The 22308-nt window shown below is 40.4% G+C and overlaps 2 protein-coding genes across 3 annotated transcripts; both read left to right on the top strand.

The window, feature by feature from the left end:
* Window positions 1-203: 203 nt before the first annotated feature.
* On the top strand, window positions 204-11718 carry LOC147142091 (S-adenosylhomocysteine hydrolase-like protein 1). 2 transcript variants are annotated; one of them, XM_086039825.1, is made up of 17 exons: window positions 205-697; window positions 2822-2933; window positions 3085-3228; window positions 4187-4287; window positions 4490-4592; window positions 5200-5294; window positions 5371-5477; window positions 5582-5698; window positions 6487-6550; window positions 6639-6727; window positions 6875-6945; window positions 7041-7135; window positions 7260-7358; window positions 7475-7543; window positions 8216-8294; window positions 8525-8645; window positions 8801-11718. In XM_086039825.1, the coding sequence occupies exons 1-17, from the start codon at window positions 518-520 to the stop codon at window positions 8805-8807; spliced, it is 1653 nt and encodes a 550-aa protein (XP_085895951.1). In that variant the 5' UTR covers window positions 205-517; the 3' UTR covers window positions 8808-11718. The 2 variants fall into 2 exon arrangements, with proteins under 2 accessions (XP_085895952.1, XP_085895951.1); XM_086039826.1 differs by lacking the exon at window positions 8801-11718 and having other exon boundaries at window positions 204-697; window positions 8525-8649.
* A 640-nt stretch (window positions 11719-12358) lies between these two features.
* strip1 (striatin interacting protein 1) lies at window positions 12359-21311 on the top strand. Its single transcript, XM_086039800.1, has 20 exons — window positions 12359-12516; window positions 13431-13500; window positions 13584-13658; window positions 13770-13904; window positions 14004-14124; window positions 14835-15010; window positions 15139-15266; window positions 15372-15554; window positions 15769-15989; window positions 16078-16143; window positions 16224-16287; window positions 16380-16451; window positions 16575-16649; window positions 17941-18038; window positions 18359-18485; window positions 18589-18689; window positions 18766-18832; window positions 18932-19036; window positions 19526-19730; window positions 20063-21311. The coding sequence occupies exons 1-20, from the start codon at window positions 12361-12363 to the stop codon at window positions 20308-20310; spliced, it is 2493 nt and encodes an 830-aa protein (XP_085895926.1). The 5' UTR covers window positions 12359-12360; the 3' UTR covers window positions 20311-21311.
* The last annotated feature ends 997 nt before the right edge of the window (window positions 21312-22308 follow it).

Here is a 22308-nt window from a genome sequence, read left to right as displayed (position 1 = left end):
GGGCCGGATCTAATAATAAAGCAATATCATCCCAGGGGCCATAGAAAACCATCTCGCGGGCCGGATGTGGCCCGCGGGCCTTGACTTTGACAATGAGGCTCTAAAGACATACAAAATATGGACAGTTCTAAAATTCCCGCATTCTTACTGTTGCATGAACGCCTCCTGTCGACGGAAACGCCCCCTCAGCCCGTTAGCCACCACCCACAAACTCACTCAGCTGGGGCAGCAGGTGACAGTTGAGCCCGTCCAGGGAACAACGCGACCTCACTTAGGCTAACAACATAACAGCGACACTCACAGCGCCAGAAAAAAAAGAGTCTATTCTTTACATTGCGTCATTTGAGAATCACTTTTCCCCTCGTTGGTGCCGCGTAGCTCGCCAGCATTTGCCTGGACATCGATGCCACTTGCGTCTGACGTTGACAAGGAGAGAAGACGAAGGACTTAAGCGGTGCGACGTCTGCTGAATACTTTTGTTCTTGTCCTGGCAACGATTGACCAGCCACCGCCGACAATGTCAGAGCCGACAGCGGAGGTGAAGCTGGAGGTGAAGCAGGCTAGCAAAGAGGTGAAAGAAAGCGAAAACGTGGCCGAGAAATATTCTGTCATGACGGTGAGCAAGAACACCGAAATGAACATGGAAGAGCTGTCGTCCGCCTTCAGCGCCGTGCCCACCCACAAGCCTGTTAAAAAGGTAACCACGACGTCCTAAGTTCGAAACACATCGAGGCTTGTCACATTTTGCAACCTATTTCAGGCAATAATCGTTTAATGAGCGTGTAACACCCGGCTAAGCTAAACTCTTTCAACTGGATTTCTGTCTCTTTAACTAAGCCTTGCAACTAGGTACTGCTGTACTTTTAGCCAGAAAATATTAAAATAAAATATCTTCCTTTTTAGCAGGATTTTTTTGGGACATTTAATTATTTATTTATAGTTTATATTGTGTCTAATTATTTCTCAGATCCCACTTCTGTATATGAGTTTAAGTGACAAGAAAAAAAAGCTACACTACAACCTGCGAACTGAGCAAAATGTATTATAATGTCTTGCAATGCCATATCCATCCCTTGGCCTTGTCGTCTTGGGTGCTAGACTTTTCACACTTACAGTAGGTTTTCTGTGACCCAAACAAGGTCACTTACCATGGAGATAGTTAGTCTGACATTGCACTAAGCAAAAATAAGGGCAGATAAACCCATACCACGTTTTCAAAGTTGGTACAAGAGTGGCTTGTGCTCATGTACGCCAGACAATTAGTGTATGTCAGTAGTGAAGTTGTAAACAGTTTTATCTAATACATGTAGGCCAAATATGAAGAGAAAATGGTGCTGGTTTGTTCCTCATAATGAAAGAATAAGGAAGAAGTCACTCCTTGAATAGTTGGAAAGCCTTAAAAAATTATGGTATTTGTATTTTGTTCGAACTGGAGTGTACAAAATGAGACCAGGTAAAGTGTCGAGTAAAAAATATAGTTTAACTAGGCTCACATTAGAAATCTCTGTCCAATCTTTAACCTAGCAACTTTGTTTTGGAGTTATACTTTCACATCCTCTTTTGGGAGTGACACAGATGCATTGCGTCACTCATTCTGGAAACATTGTTTTTGTATTTTTTTTTTTCAACATAGACAATAATCAAGTTGTATTTGAATTAGGGATTGTTATTTGAAGAAATTCCCTCTAAATTTGAGGGAAATTATTTTTGATTTAATCAAATAATTACAATGGGATAGCAGGATGCCAGACCCTGCCTGATTGTTCCTTTCCCCTATTTCTATGCTACGTCATTGATTTTTTTTTCCCAGCACAGTATACAGCTGTCCCTCACTGACGGACCGTTAGTCCATCACTGGCGGATCACTTCTGACGGACGAACTGATGGACTTAAATGACGGACTGACTGATGGATTGACACATTGACAATTACAATTCAGGTTGTCACAAAAAAATGACGGACTGACGAAGGATGGAAGGGTACCCTGGCTGCTGATGGATGACGCATCGGCAACATTTAGTAAAATGCCCACCTCTGCAAATTGTTATAATAGTTGGAATAGTAAGAATAACTGTAGTTATACGAGCGGTGATAGTAAAAACATTTTTTTTAAATGTATGAATCTGTGTTACACGAACCAAGAAACCTTACAGCATCAAAAATAAAGATCACAGTTCAGTAAAGGTATGAGCCATAGAATTTCAAAAGGGTAACTTCAAAGCACTCTGTAATACAGTTTGTTTGTTTGTTCTGAGGGTAACAAAACCCTGGAGTCAGTCTTGCTTTGGGACTGTGCCAGCCAGTGCGCGGTGAAGTATGCCTGTGTCTTGTCAGGTACATCTCAAAGAAACCACTTCCTATTGTTCTTTGTTGCTACAGTATGTTATTTACACTGGTATGCAGAGAGTTTAGTGGTAGTGCCCAAAAACCAAAGATCACGGTTGAAAACCCATCTCACCTTCAGAGGTGAAGCCCAATGAGTGGAGTGACATCTCACTCAATTCCCACTCGATTGGTGACATGAAACCTGAAACTCTTGCTCAGAATGTTGCTTCATGGTGTGAGTATTCCAGTGTCTGCTGAGTTTCGGAGAGGTCATTTATCACAACGTGGGCCCATCTGCAGTACTGTTAGGCACTAGACACTCACACAAGGGTGCAGCGTCAGATAAAGCACTTAGTAGCAGACTTAATGAATTATGCTATCTTCTTCTATGTCAGTGCATGACCCTTGGAATCACAAATGCTTTGAACAATCAGATTGCTGTTTAGGGAGCCTTTTAAAAAAATTTCATGCAACAATTCATAATACGACTTTCCAGCAAATCCAGTTTGTGGAGGACAAGCAGGAGTTCAGCCGGTTCCCCACCAAAGCAGGCCGTCGTTCCCTGTCGCGCTCCATTTCTCAGTCGTCCACCGACAGCTACAGCTCAGGTAAGAAGCCGTGCCAGTCCTCCGCCTCATCTAATTTTAGTCTCGAACCAAACACTAACGTCCGTTTGATTGCATTTTCACTCACAGCCTCGCGACTTGTTTCCAATCAGCGGCTTTTGGCCTCTTTTTAAATCTTTGTTGTACTTCCCAGCCGCGTCCTACACAGACAGCTCAGATGACGAAACTTCACCTCGGGACAAAACACAGGTCAACTCCAAGGGCAGCAGTGACTTCTGCGTCAAGAACATTAAACAAGCCGAGTTTGGGAGACGTGAGATTGAGATTGCGGAACAAGGTAGGACACGTGGGACTCATACTAGCATGTCATTTCAATAAAACTGACAATTTGCTCTTTTGTCGTCAACATTTAACATGTAAAGGAGAAGTCAACCCAAAAATCTTCTTCACAATAGTGTGTTCCATGCGGGCCACCTAGTCGAAACATAGTAGACAGGGAGCAAAAAAAAGGGGCGAGCATTCTACAGGGTCCTCTGAGCGAGCCCAGCCGGAATCCGCCTGCCAGGTTGATCCTGCTAGTATGCTTGTCTAAAAGATTAAAGCCATGCAGTTTGAAGGCCCCACGACCGCTAATCTAAACTTTATATAACCTTCCGAGTCTTTGTACGATCGCAAGGACTCACTAGTTGCATCTGCCCGTCGTTGAAAAAGCACTCCTGGTGCATCTGTGATATTCCAACCTGTCCACTCATCACGGCCACAGAATCGCCTGCGGCTTGGGTCAACCAATGGCAGGAATATAAAGCGATTGACAAAAAAATCAACATCTTTTTTAACTTTTGATAGGCCCTGCACATCAACTAGATACGGTTTCTAATTATCTATATATCTTATATGTCTTAACTATTAAACATCTCATGAATATTAATCTTGAAACAACAACTAGGAAAGCACAATGATACAGTATTTATGTTTCATTGGCATTAGGATTATGAGGGGATCCGTGGAAAAAAATTCGCAGCTGTGAGAGATCCCTAATCCCAAAAAGTTATATAAAGTATATTTTCAAATTTTTTTCAAACGTTAGTGTAAAACAGGGGCAGAAAATGCCTGGCAGTGAATAAGATAATAGCTAAATAGAGCCAGCATTGCATCTCATTAGATGTGCAGGTGTCACCGGTGAGTTTGTTTCCAATCCAGTCCCCGCTGTTTGTTACAAAAGCAGCGCGTATGTGCATCAACCTACGACACTGTTCTCTCGCTCCCACTCATCTCTCTTAACATTCTGTTCTCAGACATGTCGGCACTGATCGCTCTCAGGAAGAGAGCACAGAGTGAGAAACCATTGGCAGGTGCCAAAATTGTGGGCTGCACACACATCACTGCACAGACCGCAGTAAGATTTTTCTCTTTCTTTGAGGTTCAGTTTGATCCCACTTATTAATCAAAATAGGAACTCTGCTCAGTTTTAATGATAGTTAATCCATTGTACCGTTTGTTGGAATACTGCAGCAGGTTGTGGTATGCTTCTGTGTTCAAATGGGGGCTGTCAACGTCATCATCTTCTCGGACCACTCTACTCTCGTCTGTGGTTTCAGGTGCTGATCGAGACTCTGGTGGCTCTTGGCGCCCAATGCCGCTGGACGGCCTGCAACATTTACTCGACACAAAATGAAGTGGCCTCTGCTTTGTCAGAGATAGGTAAGCACTAAAGCAGATTAAACACAAAAGTTCACTGCCGTGGCCCCATAAATATTCTGTCTTGGATACAGGACAAACGCCAGCGTCCCACTTTATTACTTTGGAGATACAAAGTGTTCTTTTGTGGATTTGTGGACCTCCTAGCGTTTTTTTTTTTTTTAATGAACAAAAGAATTGTTTCATGTTAAGGTCCTGTGATGGGAAGAAGGGATCCTTTATGTCAACCTGAAGCATTATCAGGTGGTTGCTATGTGATGCTCAAAGGATGTAATTTATTTCATTATACTGTAGATCATTTGTGGTCTGGTGAGTTAATAGCTTACTAGAGAGTAGTAGCAAGCCAGGTTGAGGACATACTGTGTGACTCGAGAGGGGTACTGGGGTGAGCAAAATATTTGCTGACCGTTGCTGTCCTAATCGATGGCAATTTCAGAAATGCAGTCCTGTTGTTGGATGCTAGGCTAGTGCTATGATAATGAACCAACACAGCTTTCTTTCCGCATACATTTTTTTTTTTTTTTTTTGCTTATACAACTAACCAAATGGCATACAATCGTTGGGTCGTCAGCGTAGGAAACCTGGACATCACCCATGTGTTACATTTCAGGTGTGGCTGTGTTTGCCTGGAAGGGGGAGTCTGAGGATGATTTCTGGTGGTGTATTGACCGCTGTGTCAACACTGAGGGATGGCAGCCTAACATGGTATTATCATAACATTGGAGGCTCGAGTAGAAAATGGATATGGTTCAACTGAGAAATAACCGTTGTTTCCTGCTAGATCCTGGATGACGGAGGTGACCTGACACACTGGATGTACAAGAAATACCCAAATGTATTCAAGAAGATCCGAGGCATTGTAGAGGAGAGCGTCACCGGGGTTCACAGGTTATCCGTTGCTAACATGAATACACAAGTGCAGTATTCAAACACAGCAGGACTGTCCAATGTGAAGCCGACAGACTGTGCCTCTTTTATTTTCTCTTTTCTAGGCTGTATCAGCTCTCCAAAGCGGGGAAACTGTGTGTGCCAGCCATGAACGTAAACGATTCGGTGACTAAGCAGAAGTTTGACAACCTTTACTGCTGCAGGGAGTCTATCTTGGACGGGTGAGCGAGTCCGATATGTGAGTTCTTGTAGGCTGATGGAGATTGTCATGTCCAAATAACTGTACAGAATGTTTATTTGGCAGCTCCACCGAGACATTTGATGCCATGTGCAATCCGTTGTCACTTCTAAGAAAGCTTGTGATATGACAGCAATCCAAATAGCTCTGTTAATTTTCACCAAGGCCACCTCTGAATAGTTCAGTACTCTTGCACAATGTGTCTACGACTCTGTAATGGGTCAATGCTTTCAACTGTCCTACTGCCATTTCCATCGCAATTTATTGCTTTCCTATGATTAATAATCGGCCAGACAGACTTTAGCAACTGTTCCATTGTCTAATTCAACTCAAATGGCACTGAGCAGAGTGCAGGCGTTTATTTATTTAGGTCAGCCTTCTGCTTTCATATGACAGAATTGTGTTATTTGGATTAATGTCTTTATTTATATAGACACTAATAAATATGAACACTTTTGGTTGTAGGGCCACACTGAAAAGAAAAACAAAATAAACGGAACAAAGTCATGATTATGAAAATGCAGTCCAATGAACATGAAATCTCACGAGATTATCTTTATTATCAAAAAAAATAGTAATGAAAAAAGAAGTGTTACCTCCTTGGGTTAGATAAGCGCATGACTTCACAAGACCGTCATTTATTGTGTGGTACATTCAGTGCACCAAGACCGACTGTTCAGTGGAAAGCTGACTCAGCTGATTTAGATTCACTGACAGGCCGTTTCCCACCTCCACACAGTGTGATCATTATCTGCCTCTGTTGTCTTTAAGCTTGAAGAGAACCACAGATGTCATGTTTGGAGGCAAGCAGGTGGTTGTATGTGGCTACGGTGAGGTGAGATGCTTCATTTAATGCCGTTTGATATCCCCATGCCAATGCATCTTCATAATACTGTGTACAAAGCATGACTTTGTCTTTGTAGGTTGGAAAAGGTTGTTGTGCTGCACTGAAAGCTCTTGGGGCTATTGTCTACATTACAGAGATCGATCCTATTTGTGCCCTGCAAGCTTGGTGAGCAAAACAGAATTGTGTATGTTTACACTTGATGGAAAAGAAAATCACAAATCTAGTTACCAAAACTAGTGTATGTGCATTGCTTACATCATAACTGCATTTGTTATTGTGCTGGTCTTTGTCTTTTCTATTGCGTGTGAACAGCATGGATGGATTCAGAGTGGTCAAGCTGAATGAGGTCATCCGCCATGTTGATATCACCATCACATGCACTGGTAACTCCACTTCCACCCCCCCCCCCCCCGCCCCCCCACTGAGGCTTCGAGCCGTGTAGAACGCGTACGCTCACAGTCGCTGGACTTTTCCGCAGGAAATAAGAATGTGGTGACCAGAGACCAGCTGGACCGCATGAAAAACGGCTCCATTGTGTGCAACATGGGGCACTCCAACACTGAGATCGATGTGGTAAATACAGTACCTATTTTAGAAATGGAGCATTCAGAGGGTCGTTCCAACTCAAATCAATATTCACATGAGACGTCGGACACGACTCAATAACCGTGCGCTAATGTGACTGGAAATCCTCCAGGCAAGCCTTCGCACTCCTGAGCTGACATGGGAGAGGGTGCGTTCACAGGTCGATCACGTCATTTGGCCTGACGGCAAGAGAGTCATTCTGCTGGCTGAAGTGAGTGGACATATGCAATGGATGCATTCATCGCTCTCATTTATAAAGAGTGTGCTAGAAAGTACTTAACTCGTTAGCAAGCACAATACAAACTTGAAACGCTGTCGCTTTTTCAGGGACGCCTCCTCAATCTCAGCTGCTCCACTGTTCCTACCTTTGTCCTCTCCATCACCGCCACCACTCAGGTAACAACACTGCTTTATAGCCTATTTACGATACACAGCAACAAACAAGTCATCTGTACCAATCCGCAAAAATCATGTGTTTTGGCATTCATCCAAGCGTGTGGAAATATTTTCGTAAAAGTGCCCCAAAAACAAACAAACAAAAAAAATCCATCTGGTGTTTCACTCAAGCCTTCATCAGCAAGATCATTTTCCTCCTGCCAGTCACTCCGCCCCCGAATTGATTCAAACTCAAATTTTACCTGGACATCTTCATTTCCTCACATACAGTTGGAATATATAGAATTCTTATAAGAATCCATGTTTCTTGCTAATTGGAGTTAAGTTACATGAAATGGACTTCAAATTGTTTCCGACTGTCTGCAAGGCAGAGAAAGCGTGATCTTGCTTTTGGACGGCGAAGGCAAAAGGTTGCGAGGATAACAAGTTGACAACTGAAAACACATCAATGACATAATTGATATTGACTCAACTGTCGTCACCTCCTCACTGACTACAAAAACATTTGAAGTCGCTCAACCGCTCGTATGCACATCCCACACCGTTTTATAAAACTACAGGCTCTGACCCTGAATATGTCATTCGCGATAAGGCTACAGAAGGAAACAAATGTTATGTTAGTAACATTTAACATGATCATATTCAGATTACACAAGTGGTTACTTTTTTCAGGCCCTGGCCCTGATTGAGTTGTACAATGCTCCGGAGGGACGATACAAGCAGGATGTTTACCTGCTTCCGAAGAAAATGGGTAAGGGACGATTACAGTATGTACATATGGAACAGCAATATCATGTGTAGTATTTCACAATTTTCAAAAATTATTTCCCCAGTTCCGTTTTCTAGTTTTAAAGAATACCATTTGATATCTTTCTCTATTTTACTGTGCATGTACATTTCAGAAATGATGCAGGCAGTTTTATCAAGCAGACGTAGTAACCTTTCAATCTTTGTCATTTTCTTCCAAAATCTGTGGTGCAGATGAATACGTGGCCAGCCTACACCTAGCAACCTTTGATGCCCACCTGACGGAGCTCAGCGATGAGCAGGCAAAATATTTGGGCCTGAATAAGAATGGTCCTTTCAAACCCAACTACTACAGGTAACTGTTGAGCATCTGTCCTAAACCGCTAAGATGAAATAAATTTGTTTGTTAATTGCTTCACATCATATCGGTTGCTCACATGTACAAATAGTACGTAACTTTTCAATCAGGTTTTTTTTCCCCCAACTGAATTTCCCGTTTGGTCTACACAGATATTAGGCCGCAGAATGCTACACCTCCGCACGCCTGGTGTTGATGACCGCCAAGACACAAGACCTGTTGGTGTATCTCCTATTTTGTAGTCTACACAAGAAGACATTTTAGTGCGTGTTTTGTATTTGTCTCATCTACTTTATTTCACACAAATGCTTGTGATAGTCCACATTAATAACCACATGTATTGTGAAATTATGCTGCATCAGTATCAACCGGATACAGTACTGTCAAATTTTGCATCAATATTATTGTTTTAGTCCAGGGGTCTTCAATCCTGTTCCTCGAGGGCCGCTGCCCTGCCTGTTTTCTATCACTCCCTGCTGCAACACACCTGATTCAAATGATCAGAATCATTATCCAGCTTCCGCAGACCTTGCTGATTATCTGATCATTTGAATCAGGTGTGTTGCATCAGGGAGAGATGGAAAACAGGCTGGACAGCGGCTCTCGGGGAACAGGATTGAAGACCCCTGTTTTAGACTGTTGTGCCAAATAATTGCAAGGGAACGGTTACATATTTAAAATTATAGTAACTGTTCAGTTTGCATGATGAAAAGAAGGAATTCAATAATTCTTTGGGATGTGAAGTTTCGTAACCTTGTGCAAAGAAATCTCTGAGAACTTTTAACCTGACTGATCCCTTTAAATGGTCATCAACCTCATATATGAGGCGGATGGCAACTGTCAATGGCAGGTTTTGCCTAAATTTAACAATAAAGAGGCATAGATGTAAGGACCAAACCACGGTTTTGGTTAGTAAATATTTGATAATTCAACTTGATCTGGTGAGCGACGTAATTGTTGTGCTGCGTGTGCCAGATCTAGTTAGTCTCTTGTCGCACTTATGCTTATAAATGAGCCATAACATCTAAGATGTTGTAGGAAATGCATTGCCATTTGATACCGTCCCGCAGGTGAAAAACACAAGTTAGGTTACTTAGGTGGCCCCGCTGACTGAATACATTCCAATGAGGAAATATTCTTGCCTCTGTAACGTCAAGTCTCTGTGAACAATCACCACATGTAGGTAAACTAAATCTAGTACTTGATTATCTTAGCAGACCTTGATTTGTCATCCTTATCATCCTTGAAGAATGATAAGATGGTGCATGCACCTCAGGGCAGTCGTATACAGTAAATAAGGGGTCACTAACCTTTTGGAAAATGAGAGCTACTCTTTTGCGGACTGGTTAAAGTGACAAACTACCAGTTAGATACCCACTTCAGAAATAACTAATTTGCTGAATCATATTCATCTATGTCAAGGCGTGTTAATCATTTCTCACAATAATTATCAAGAATGATGTAAGAATTTAGGAAAAAGAGAAATTATTATGCAACACTTTATTCCCTTTTAATCTCTCAAAGTGTTTACATTTTCAAATCATCACTTCTCCAACATTCCTAGGAAATCACTGTCGTGTCACTGACGAGCAATTTTCAAACGGGCCCGTGAGTGGTCTTTGGGGGCCACCTGGGGCCTACAGCCGCCATGTTGGTGACCTCTGGTTCATAGCATTGATGTCATTCTTGGGATGTTATCAAATAGATGATATTGTGAATCCATACTGATTTATATTTTATTGTGTCCATAACATGTGAGTCGCTGCATGCTGTGCAAAATCAAGTGTTTGCTCTGTATACGCAGCCGGCATAAGCTCATCTCTAGTGACATTTATCAAACCGACACACACACACACATGCTGTACACGTACACAAAATACGTATTGTTTGATTTGTCTATAGATTGAGGTCACATATTCTATCCCTCATTACGCCTCACAGTATTAATTTTAACACATATTTGTAACAATGACACGCTTTGTCATGTTATTAGAGGCACTGTGGTTAACTGTACACTGCGTTCTCCTGTGCTTTTGCACTGCCCACATTTTTCAGTTCAACCTGCTACTATTTGTGAAGCTTGTTGCACCCATTATACTACTCTTATTTCAGTACTTGTTCTTGTTCTAAATTTTAAAGACCATGTTGTATGATTTAGTTGAGATGGAATTTTTGATCTTTGCTATGTGATGCGCCTCGTGTAAAAATCTACTCATTTGACCTTCAATTTCTGCACCTTTTTAACAGAACCTTAACATATACCTGCACTGTAGTTGTGACGAAATTTACATTTTTCTTTGAATCTTCACGATTTTATTGAAAAGTAGCCATGTGTGAGCTACAATGTCACATTTGCACTTGTAATTTCAAGAGCATATGAACCAAAGGTAGCTTATCTATGAGGACATCATTGTCAGGAAGCTGGATGCCGTAACCATGGTTACTGCCCAGCTGACAGTGCCTTGTGACTCTCTTAGTACAGTTTGTATCTGCAGTACATGTGTGTGTTTTTGCAAGTACTGTATTGCTGATGCTCAACTTGGTTGTGCTGCTATGCAGTTTTCTTCTGTCACAAACGATTTAATCTTGCAGCAGTGGAGAGCGGTTACTCGTGTATTCATTACAGTCATTTTAAGTGAACACACAGAATTTTGTTCTCCATCATACAGCCCTTGTATTTATCTATTAAATTGTAGTGTTTTTTTCCCCATGTCATCACAATCAGGGTTTTCATGGTTCCTTATAGCACTTAAAATGATTCATATTGGTTTGATGAATAATAATAACTATTTTAACGTATGTCAATCAACAGGACATATGAATGTGTTTTTTTTGGGGGGGGGGCGATGGTTGTCAACTGGATAATATATGCACACCACTGTGATTTTAGCTGTACACTTTGTAGTCTTTGGTGTGAGACAGAGTTATGGATATGATTTATTAGCTTTAAAGTAGGCTTTGAGCACAGTAATTCTATTTAGTTTTAAAACGCAATCACAACAATATACTGTATGCCGTTGCAAACCCATGTGCACCTTTCCCTTTAATAAACTGCTAGTAACTTAGTAAATGTCTCTGGTAAATCCTTTACAAGAAGTAACTAAAGCTTTGCAAGATTATTCCTATTATTCCATGACATACAACAGCAATAAATTACATGAGTAACAAGGATGGCCCCAAAATATACACCTTTTAAATTGACTTATTTCTAACTGTTATGAAATGCGCTGTATCAATAAAATTGTATTGTATTGTATAAACCTAGACTTGAAACTGTAACACTGGCCTTGAAAGCCAAATAAATTTAAAATAAATAAATAACTTGAAAAAGGGCGTTTTAACAGGTGTATGTAGACTTTTTACATGTACTGTACTTGTGACACACCCTGTTTGTAAAGACCAAAGATGAGGGATTTGGGTTTAATCTGTAGTGGAAGATTTATTTGCTCTCCTTGTATTTAAATACAGTCTAATACAGATAAATAAATGTACATAACATATTCAAGCGCGACCCTTGTGAGGATAAGCGGTATAGATAATGGAAAAAAAATGGAAACATATTCAAGTACAAGACTGAGTATTAAATTTCGAAATGAGTAATCCATACCACTTGTATAATGTGATGGTAGAAAAATAAACTTATGTTTTTGTGCTTCTCATAAAGCGTCTCATAAAGCGTCTATTACTCGTTTTTCCGACGTTCGGTCTCGTGATGACATCTCGTCTCGCGAGAAGACCCCGCGGCCCCGCAAAAAAAATGGAGGTCGGAGGAAACGGCGGTGGGCTAGTTGTAAACAATAAACAGAGAGCTATGCTACCAAACAAGAGTAGGGGAGAATTCACACGCAACCAGAGAAAGGATTCAGAGGTAGGTATGCACACATACAACTGATTTATATGATCACATCTTTAGTAGTTTTCACAAAAGACCACAGACGGACGAGGCCAGTTCTTTGCTATACACAGCATCGTTAGCTAGCCCTGGCAGTATAACTTCACTTTGATTGTTGACATTTTGACCATTTAAACACTACTAAAAACGTTTTCAATGTTCGTTTAATGTCACTGCTGAATTAAGAGTACTGCCACTTAAAATAATGTCCTGCTCGGCGGTATTGTAGCTTAGTTTAGGGCAGCTAACAGGCTACTGTTAGCTGGGAAAAGATACGCTCTGGAGAGATTCAGCTGTCACGAATCAGTGCACCTGTTGAAAACCTCCAAAAATCACAGCTTTGACGTTCACATGCTAGGTAAATGTTAGGTACCACCCATTTAAACGACCCTTCTGCAGTCGTGCATTTTTTTCTACAGTTTGGATCAATTTGATTTTTGTCATTTCTTTCACAACCATGTCATGCTGATAATTTAAAATAGGCGTTTAAGACTTCACCCAACCAATACATTTTCACCCTGTGCCTTTCTGTTACTCTTCCCGTCTCTCTGTATATCTGTTGCAACCCACTGATGACACTCTTAAGCTCTGTGGCCCCCTCACTCAGTGAACTTCCTGTTTGAAACCTTGCTATGACGAGGTGCTATTGAGCAATTGTTTGATGTCACCTTGGTCTGAAGATGTCAAAATGTGAACAGTATAATGAAGAGGTTTGTAAATATCAATTAATGTTTAATCAGGAAATGTATTGGTCGGCTAGTTTGAAGTTTTCTTCCAAGTCTTTACAGATGAGCTACTGCCCACCCCAGTAGTTAACTCCAATCTATACCTTCATTTTTTTTTTTCAGTTCAGTTCAGTAAATGGCATAAATGTTTCTTTTTGTACCTAGGGCCTCTCTGAGTCTCCAGACCTCGAGTTTGAATATGCCGATACAGACAAGTGGGCTGCAGAGCTATCGGGTAAGAGGTTTGTCTATTTTTCTCATTGTGAATCTAGAGGATGTCATGTCTTAATGTTTTACACTTAATTCTGTGTGTTCTAGAGCTGTACAGTTATACTGAAGGGCCAGAGTTTTCCCTCAATAGAAAATGTTTTGAGGAGGAATTCCGAACACATGGTATGTGGTCAAGTATCTGCTCGACAAAATTCTGTTCCATGCACTTAATTACGTCAGAGTTAAAGAATGATAAGTATGCGCCATTTTTTTTTGTATCCCACTGTGACTCAGTGTGTGATAAGAAGTGGACAGAGCTTGATGCACCTCATCACAGGGCTCACGCCATGCGGATGCTGGACGGACTGGAGGTGACTGCTCGCGAGAAAAGGTTGAAGGTTGCTAGAGCCATTCTGTACATGGTGCAAGGTCAGTCCATAATGGCTCCAATATACGGTTTGTCTATCCAAAATGACCATATCCAACATATTTGTTGTGTTAATATGGAGCAAAATTGTTACAATATAGGAACCTTTGGTGAGTGCAGTTCTGAGGTCGAAGTGCAACATTGGATGAGATACAACACCTTCCTGCTGCTGGATGTTGGAACTTTTTCTGCTTTGGTCGAACTGCTCAACATGGAAATTGAGTAGGTCATACACTTTTTCCTGTAATTTCTGTCATGCCAGCCACTTGACTATGGTCATTTGAAATTTTTCACAGCCAACTGCAAAAATGTAATTATGTCCACATGTTTTATGAAATCATCTTATATGAGGATGTCAAGCGCATGCCTCAGCAATAGTGAGTACTTTGATTCATATCTGTAAGGGGAAAAAATCATAAATGGAAAAGGCACTGTAACTACAAACACAAGTTGAGTTACTCCTGAATATTCCACTGGAATATGAAGTTAAATTAATAGTTAATTAAAAAAAATATTTGAAAAAAACTAGCACACTTATAGGAAGAATGCTTGTACCGTGACATGCAGATCAGCAAAAAAACAAAAACAAAAAACATGACTCCATTTTCTAGGCTTTTCCATTGATTTACAAATTTGGGGTAAAAAAAGAGAAAGACTTCACCCTGGACAATAATTTAACACAAGTTAATTTACAGTGATCTAGAATTTGCCTGTGGAATAAAAGGCCGAAGTCCATAGAAAAATATTTGTGTTGTCCATCGATATCCTGAAAACATCTCATTTATGATGGTCACTTCTGGACTGCTTTGTAACGTGATGGAATAATCAGCCACCATGAGCAAGTGTCGAAAACTTTCCTTATGACTTATAACTCTTCAAATTCTTTCCCCAATAATAGATCATCACAAATGTTCTTTTTCTCTCCCCCTCAGCAACAGTGCCGCCTGTAGCAGTGCTGTCCGAAAACCAGCCATCTCGCTTGCTGACAGCACAGATCTCAGGGTGCTGCTCAACATCATGTACCTGATGGTAGAAACCATCCAGCAGGACGACCCGGCCGACATGGCCGAATGGAGAGTTATCAGGGAAACCTTTAGAGCGGAACTGGGTGGGTTTGTTAAGAAACAATATACGACATGCAATAAAATATACACATCAGCCATAACATTAGGTACATATGCTGATGAGATCCAACAGAAGAATCAATGGATATATTGTTAATCCTTTTTATTTCAGGTTCTCCTCTATACAACAACGAGCCCATCGCCGTCATGCTCTTTGGGATGGTTACCAAGTTCTGCAGCGGCCATGCACCTCACTTCCCTATGAAGAAGGTGTTACTGCTGTTGTGGAAGAGCATACTGGTGAGAGATGGAGCCATCTGTATTTCATGACAGTAACCACATATTTCTTTTGTATCGCATGAAGAAGTGGCAATTGAGACATTCAACTCCTTCTTTATTATTCAGTTCACACTCGGAGGGTTCGAGCAGCTCCAAACCATAAAGGTCCATAAGCGTGAGAAGTTGGGTCTTCCCCCTCTGCCAGAAGACAGTATTCGGGTCGTACGCAGTATGAGGGCCGCTTCTCCTCCCGCGTCTGCCTCTGACCTCATTGAGCAGCAACAAAAACGGGCGCGGCGTGAACACAAGGTACCTATTGTGGCCGGGATTAGTCTAAATGTCAGCAATAGCTAACAATGTGAAAAAAAAAACAACAAAAGCTCAAACTTGCAATTTCTATGATATTCTTGTCAAACCACATCTCATTCAGTAGTGTGGCAGTCACCATAAAGAATTTGGTGCCAATAGTATTTCCCTCCATCAGTCCACTCTTATTGACCTCGCCTGTTTTCTCTTCATACAGGCACTGATTAAACAGGACAACCTTGATGCTTTCAACGAAAAGGACCCATACAAGGCGGACGACTCCCGCGAGGACGAGGACGACAACGACGACAATGACAACTCAATAGAGGCCGAGACTTTCCCATTGGAAAGGGACGAGGTGATGCCTCCGCCTATCCCTCATCCTCCATCAGAGAGGGTGTCCTTCCCCAAAGGGTTGCCGTGGGCCCCCAAAGTCAGGTGCTTTGTTTTACATTCTCGGCTGGGTTATTTCCAAACATTTCACTGATACAATACCACATTAATAGCTGTTTCTTTTTTTCATTAGGGAAAAGGACATTGAAAATTTCCTGGAGTCAAGTAGGAGTAAATTTATAGGTTACACTCTTGGATGGTAGGCACAATACACATTTTTTTCCAGTGTACTCAAATTACTGCAGTAAACCAAACGTCTTACCCTTGTACGTCTCACAGTGACACCGACACAGTTGTTGGCTTACCCAGACCTATTCACGAGAGCATCAAGACACTAAAGCAGGTATTGTATCACTTCATGCACTTCTTCAAAAAAATCTTCCTCTACTCTTGAATTCTTTGTCTCCAATGTTTTTGACATTATCTTCCTTTCAGCATAAGTACGTCTCTATAGCCGAGATTCAGATCGTCAAAGAGGAAGAGTTTCAGAAAACCCCTCTGTCAGGGGTGAGTGAATTTAGAAAAAAAACAAAACAACTTTTAAACTGCTGGACAAGAAAATATTGATCTTGATATCTGGAGGTGTCATGCTAGCGTCTGATTTGTGTGTATGTGCTTGCTGGTCATTAGGGAGAAGAGGAAGTGGAGATGTGTGCTACTGAGCTGCTCTATCAGGGAATCCTACCGACATTACCTCAGTACATGGTCAGTGATCACAGCGAACATCAAAACAGTAGTCACCGTTTTTGCGATATTTAAACGTTTTATTTGGATCGATCCTTTGTAAAAATGACCATTCAACACTAAACACTGCTAAACTCTGGCCACACCGTTAGGTACACTTCCACAATCTTATAAGATCTAATATATGTAATACTTTGAGCAATAATGCACACTTCAGATTGAAATGCTAGATTTTGAAATGCACTTTATTTCATTTGACCCGTATTGGATTTGAGACTGCGCGGGTGTACCTAATGATTTGACTAGTGAGCGTGTTTCATTGAATTCTCATCCCTCTATGAAAGAAATTATAATTCGGGTGTTTGAGCATGTCTTTTTAGCCAGGTTCAGGCTTGTGTGGCTGGGATGCATGTCATTTTTTTTTCTTTGTGATATAAAAAATGAAGCCAAGACAAATCATTTCATTGTTACCTATATCCTCTCTGCAACTGACTAAATAACCAACTAACTATATAAATAAATAAATACATGTTTTGTCAATACAGAATACGAGAGGCCAAGTAAAAATAAAGAACTGAGATAATGTGGTTGCACAAGTATGATTTTTATTTTCACTTGAGTTGTACAGGTTATAACTTGTGAGTTCAGAAAAATGCTTTGAAATTATTTATCTTGGTCTTGTTTTATGTCACAATAATTTGGACCACAACAACTGTTTATTCTGTGATGAAGACATTGAAACAACTGAACATCGCAAAGAGTCAACCCATGACCTAATAATTAACACACTTATAATTCTCGGAAAATATTTTATACATAAAAATCGATGTATCAAATCTCAACCTAATTTTTTTGTTTTTCATAAAAAACTGTAATTACTTATCATCATTGAAATGTATGATAAAGAAAAATGCTGTGACATTGTGTAGATTAGTAGAGGAGCTGAACCTCGCTGAAAACCCCTAGCGTGCCCCTTCCTTTCTTCTTTTATTTCTTTATTGGTTATTGTGTTTATTTTATTTATTTTTATGGTGGTGTTTTGTGACCCTAATTCATCCTTTTATGTTAACATTGTGCTATGCCAATACGTTTTGTACATTTGATGTTCTATTAAAAAAAAAAAAAAAATCACAATATCCTGGCATTTGAACAGGCCTTTTTAAAATTAACATACCGGTAAGTGGAAAACATCTCAACTTAAGTATCATCTTGCTTAATTATAAATACATGATAACTTCCACTTGATAATTTAGCACCTTAAGGCAGTTACTGATGCATAATTGACATCAATTCTTCTCTCGTTGGCATTCAGATCGCTCTGTTAAAGATTCTCCTTGCGGCAGCTCCGACCTCCAAAGCCAAAACGGATTCCATCAACATCCTGGCAGACGTGCTGCCGGAGGAGATGCCGTGAGTGATGCATGTTTTTGCTTGCTCTTCATGCTCAGAATATGGAAACATTTCTAATTTTAGCAGCGCTTATCATTTCACTGTTTTGTTTCTGTAAGTGGAACATTTTTTTCCTGAAAATTGCTTTGAATAATTTGATAGCTTGGGGGCAAATGATGAAAGCACTAGACAGTTTTACACCACAGTGAAATGCAAGCGTAATAATAAAACTGTTGTTGAATAAATATGTCCTAAGTAAACAGTGTGAAGACAGAATTTGTCAAAGATCTTGAAACCTGTTGGGCCAAAGGTTGAGGGGAGACTGATTGTTCCTATCGCAGGACCACTGTGTTACAAAGCATGAAACTCGGTGTTGACGTCAATCGACACAAAGAGATCATCGTGAAGGCCATCTCCGCCATCCTGCTGCTGCTCCTCAAACACTTCAAACTCAACCACATCTACCAGGTACACCTCACTTCAGTGTTACATGTGTCGAATCCAAATGCGGTGAGCTATCAATGTAATTAGCTAAATATTGCTCAAGAAAGAGACTTTTCTGTTTTCTCAGTTTGAGTACATGGCTCAACACCTGGTGTTTGCCAACTGCATCCCCCTCATTTTGAAGTTCTTCAACCAGAACATCATGTCTTACATCACGGCTAAAAACAGGTACTTCCTTTTACAACGTAGCACATCATAAACTATTATGGAATGTAATCCTGTTGTTGTTTTTCGCGTTTTACAGCATCTCAGTGCTGGACTTTCCACACTGCGTGGTGCACGAGCTCCCTGAATTGACAGCCGAGAGTTTGGCAAGTGTTCCGATGTCTCCCCTTTATTTGCCAGTGTTTGGTCGAGCAAATTGCAGTTTTTTTCCACCAGCATTTAATACTGGTGACATGTTTTTGTAGGAAGCCGGAGACAACAACCAGTTTTGCTGGCGAAACCTGTTTTCCTGCATTAACCTGCTGAGGATCCTCAATAAACTGACCAAGTGGAAGCACTCAAGAACCATGGTGAAGAGATACTCATGGGATCTTCAAGTCACATGATTGCTCCTCACGCTCACTTTTTTTCATTATTATTATCTCACACTGGATGTGGCATACTTGCAGACATACACACTTTGGCCAACATGACATCAAAACGGACCATTATTATCTGATCCAAAGTAAATATATAGAATGAGTGTAGTCTAGCAGACTCCAACAGTGACAGTGAGACTCAAAAGATTAACACGATCTTAAAAATTTTGTCTCCTTGTAACCTCTCAAACATCGTTGTTTTTTCGATGCTTGCAAGGAAATGAAGACATATTTGATGCATAGACCATAGCGCTTCTGGTTTCTGTATATGTTTACATTTATGAACATTTGTCACTTTTACATCATCATTTTAAACCATCTTACCACCGAGACTATGTACATGCAAAAATCACATGCCTAAAACAAACTCAGAATAATGCTATTGGGCAAGTCAGACATGCTAACAAATCTGTCACACAGATGCTGGTAGTTTTCAAGTCCGCTCCCATCCTAAAGAGGGCGCTAAAGGTGAAGCAAGCCATGATGCAGCTCTACGTGCTCAAGCTGCTCAAAGTGCAGACCAAATATCTCGGGCGCCAGTGGCGGAAGAGCAACATGAAGACCATGTCGGCCATCTACCAGAAGGTCCGACATCGGCTTAACGACGACTGGGCCTATGGAAATGGTGAGATGACGCAATGCCTCTGAAAATTTTTTCCACACTATGGTACAATTTGCTTTCGTTTAGTACAGTACGCTTCCACTTAATGATATACCAACGAAAGGTAGGTGTGCCAAGCTTGTGGCATCATATTAAAAAAAAAAAAGACTTGAGGCTGTATTTTTTTGCCATAGTGCATCAAGAAAATATTGTGCAAAGGATATGAATACTTACATATTCTCCGGATACCCTGTATGGTATCACGTTAATACTATTTGACCAGGCTTTGAGGCTCACGTGATACCTTCAACTGTAGCAGCTATGATCATAATCTACTATTTGTCCATTGTGGGCAGATCTGGACGCTCGTCCATGGGACTTTCAGGCCGAGGAATGTGCCCTGCGTGCCAACATCGAACGCTTTAACAGTCGCCGCTACGACAAGAATCAGAGTAACCCGGACTTCCTTCCCGTGGACAACTGCCTGCAAAGCGTCCTGGGGCAGCGGGTGGACCTGCCTGAAGACTTCCAAATGAACTATGACCTCTGGCTGGAACGAGAGGTCTTCTCCAAACCCATTTCTTGGGAGGAGCTGTTGCAGTGAGAAATGGTCAACATGATTTTTTTTATTTTATCGAGGATCAGACTCTTTTGAGTATGGCGTACAGGTAACACTCACTGAACAATTGTGATGAATGAATTTGGTCACATATTCCCAACTGAGTGAAGATGGAAAATGAATGACCGTCATTCATCAGTGTAGTCGCCAACAAATTATTTAATCTGATACCTTGAGAAGTTAGTATTATGTTATTAAAATGTGTTTAATACATACTGTTGATTTTGTATTTAGGTTCTGTGAGATGCCACCACTCTGATGCAAGTGTACAAAAGCAGCTCTTGTTTATCTCCCCTGTAACCATATCTCACTACATCGCTACGCATTTTTAAATACATTTATGGAGAATAAATACAAATTTTAAATGTATAACTCAGGCCGGGGAGTGCGGGCTGTTTTTAGATGTTTTACAACATTTTAATAAATTTAACATTCCGTGTTCATCATAGGAGCTTTCATTATATCAGACTGATAAAGGGATTTTTTTTTTTTTAGTTCATGCAAATAAAATATATTCCAGTTATTGCCTAAAGTGGCATAGGTATGTTTACAAATCCTTTTCATTTTATTTATGTTTTTTACAATTCTTGTATACCGCCTTTGTCCCTTGGACATAGAGTCGATCACAGACCCAAAGAACATAACAAATACAGACTAGGTTGAAATATGCTTTGTTTTGCAGAAAAAACATCTTGCACATTTTCACTTAATTTCTATATACAGTAGAATACTCTATACTTTTTGAAAGTATATTATTTTTAGGTTGGTTGCATCAAAGAAACAACAAATATAAAAAAAAAAAAAACCAATCTCCTGGTCAGCATTTTTTTCTCTATCTACTTGTGGTCTGTTTTTGTTGTTTTATTATAAATTTGGAAAAATGGAACATCGGTTTTATTTTACTTTACAGAGACCTCAATATTCTAAAATCATCATACTGTCAAACATTTGCCTACTATTAACAAGCCAATAAATATTTAAATATATTCTGTGGGTTGCATTTCTTTTATAGTGAAATATAAATATATACAGTACTGTACAATGACAGAATATGTATTAGTGTTTTCACTTCTACGAAGCCAAACATACTGTCCGAAGGGAATCAAATGTGTAATATATGGCTTGATTTTTAGACCAGAGAGTTAACATTGGAAAAACTTGCAAAGGTTAAGGTGTTTACTGTACTCTCATATTACTTTTTGGAGTTACAACCGTGGCTCATGTAAATCATGACGCTACATGGCATTCATTTGTTGCGCAATCATGGAAATATAAGTGAGCACCCTTCTCTATACACAAGAACCACAAATATCACCTCTCTAACACCTGATATTAAACCTGCAGGAGATATTCAACGTTTGCGTACAGTGGTCCACCCATCAGCTGAGCAGTTCCCTCCATCTCTACCCGCACCCGAAAGAACACAGCCCAGCAGTGGGAGTGCTTGATGTCATCCAGGCCCACAGCCACCAGGTGGCGGTACAGTACTGTACAGTATACCAATTTTAGTTGTATTACAATGTACAGTATTGTAACATTCCAATATTCATTTTCTGGGACCACAACAAAGCATAATCGAGATTTTAAAATCGCCTATAATTTCATTACTGCAATCGTCCTTTTTACTTACGGTTATTTATGTATACCGGTATATGTTATATTGTGAGATTTTCATGGCATCTATATCATTTGCTCGTCGATCGATGGCAAGGATTAGCCACCAAGCACGTTTACATGCTGACAGTGCCACAAGAAAACGGAGCATCATTTTTAATCTGTGTCAATAAAGATAAGTAGGTGTGAATGAAAACCTGCCCCCTGGTGGCTGTACTCACTGCCTCACTCAACACATACGGGTAGTTATATTTCAGCATTTTCTTTGTCCCGGAGTAACTTGTGAATTGTCTCAGAATTATACATTGATTTTATATTTGCATTTTGGAGTCAGCCAAGGAAGCTCAGAGGCTTTCCTATTTACCAAGT

Source organism: Filicampus tigris, chromosome 9 (genome assembly GCF_054856515.1).
Source record: "Filicampus tigris isolate MCC_2025a chromosome 9, RoL_Ftig_1.0, whole genome shotgun sequence".
Lineage (NCBI taxonomy): Eukaryota > Metazoa > Chordata > Actinopteri > Syngnathiformes > Syngnathidae > Filicampus > Filicampus tigris.
The sequence above is the reverse complement of the archived record's forward strand: the minus strand, read 5'-3'. Positions and strand labels throughout refer to the sequence as shown.

What these genes read in the sequence shown, in the direction of transcription:
- LOC147142091 (XM_086039825.1), top strand. Translation starts at nt 518, where the DNA reads ATGTCAGAGCCGACAGCGGAGGTGAAGCTGGAGGTGAAGCAGGCTAGC. An exon ending in AGGGATGGCAGCCTAACATG is followed by an intron (nt 5,295 to 5,370) that starts GTATTATCATAA and finishes GTTTCCTGCTAG; the next exon opens with ATCCTGGATGACGGAGGTGA. An exon ending in AGCGTCACCGGGGTTCACAG is followed by an intron (nt 5,478 to 5,581) that starts GTTATCCGTTGC and finishes TCTCTTTTCTAG; the next exon opens with GCTGTATCAGCTCTCCAAAG.
- strip1 (XM_086039800.1), top strand. Translation starts at nt 12,361, where the DNA reads ATGACATCTCGTCTCGCGAGAAGACCCCGCGGCCCCGCAAAAAAAATG. An exon ending in CATTCTGTACATGGTGCAAG is followed by an intron (nt 13,905 to 14,003) that starts GTCAGTCCATAA and finishes GTTACAATATAG; the next exon opens with GAACCTTTGGTGAGTGCAGT. An exon ending in TACATCACGGCTAAAAACAG is followed by an intron (nt 18,690 to 18,765) that starts GTACTTCCTTTT and finishes CGCGTTTTACAG; the next exon opens with CATCTCAGTGCTGGACTTTC.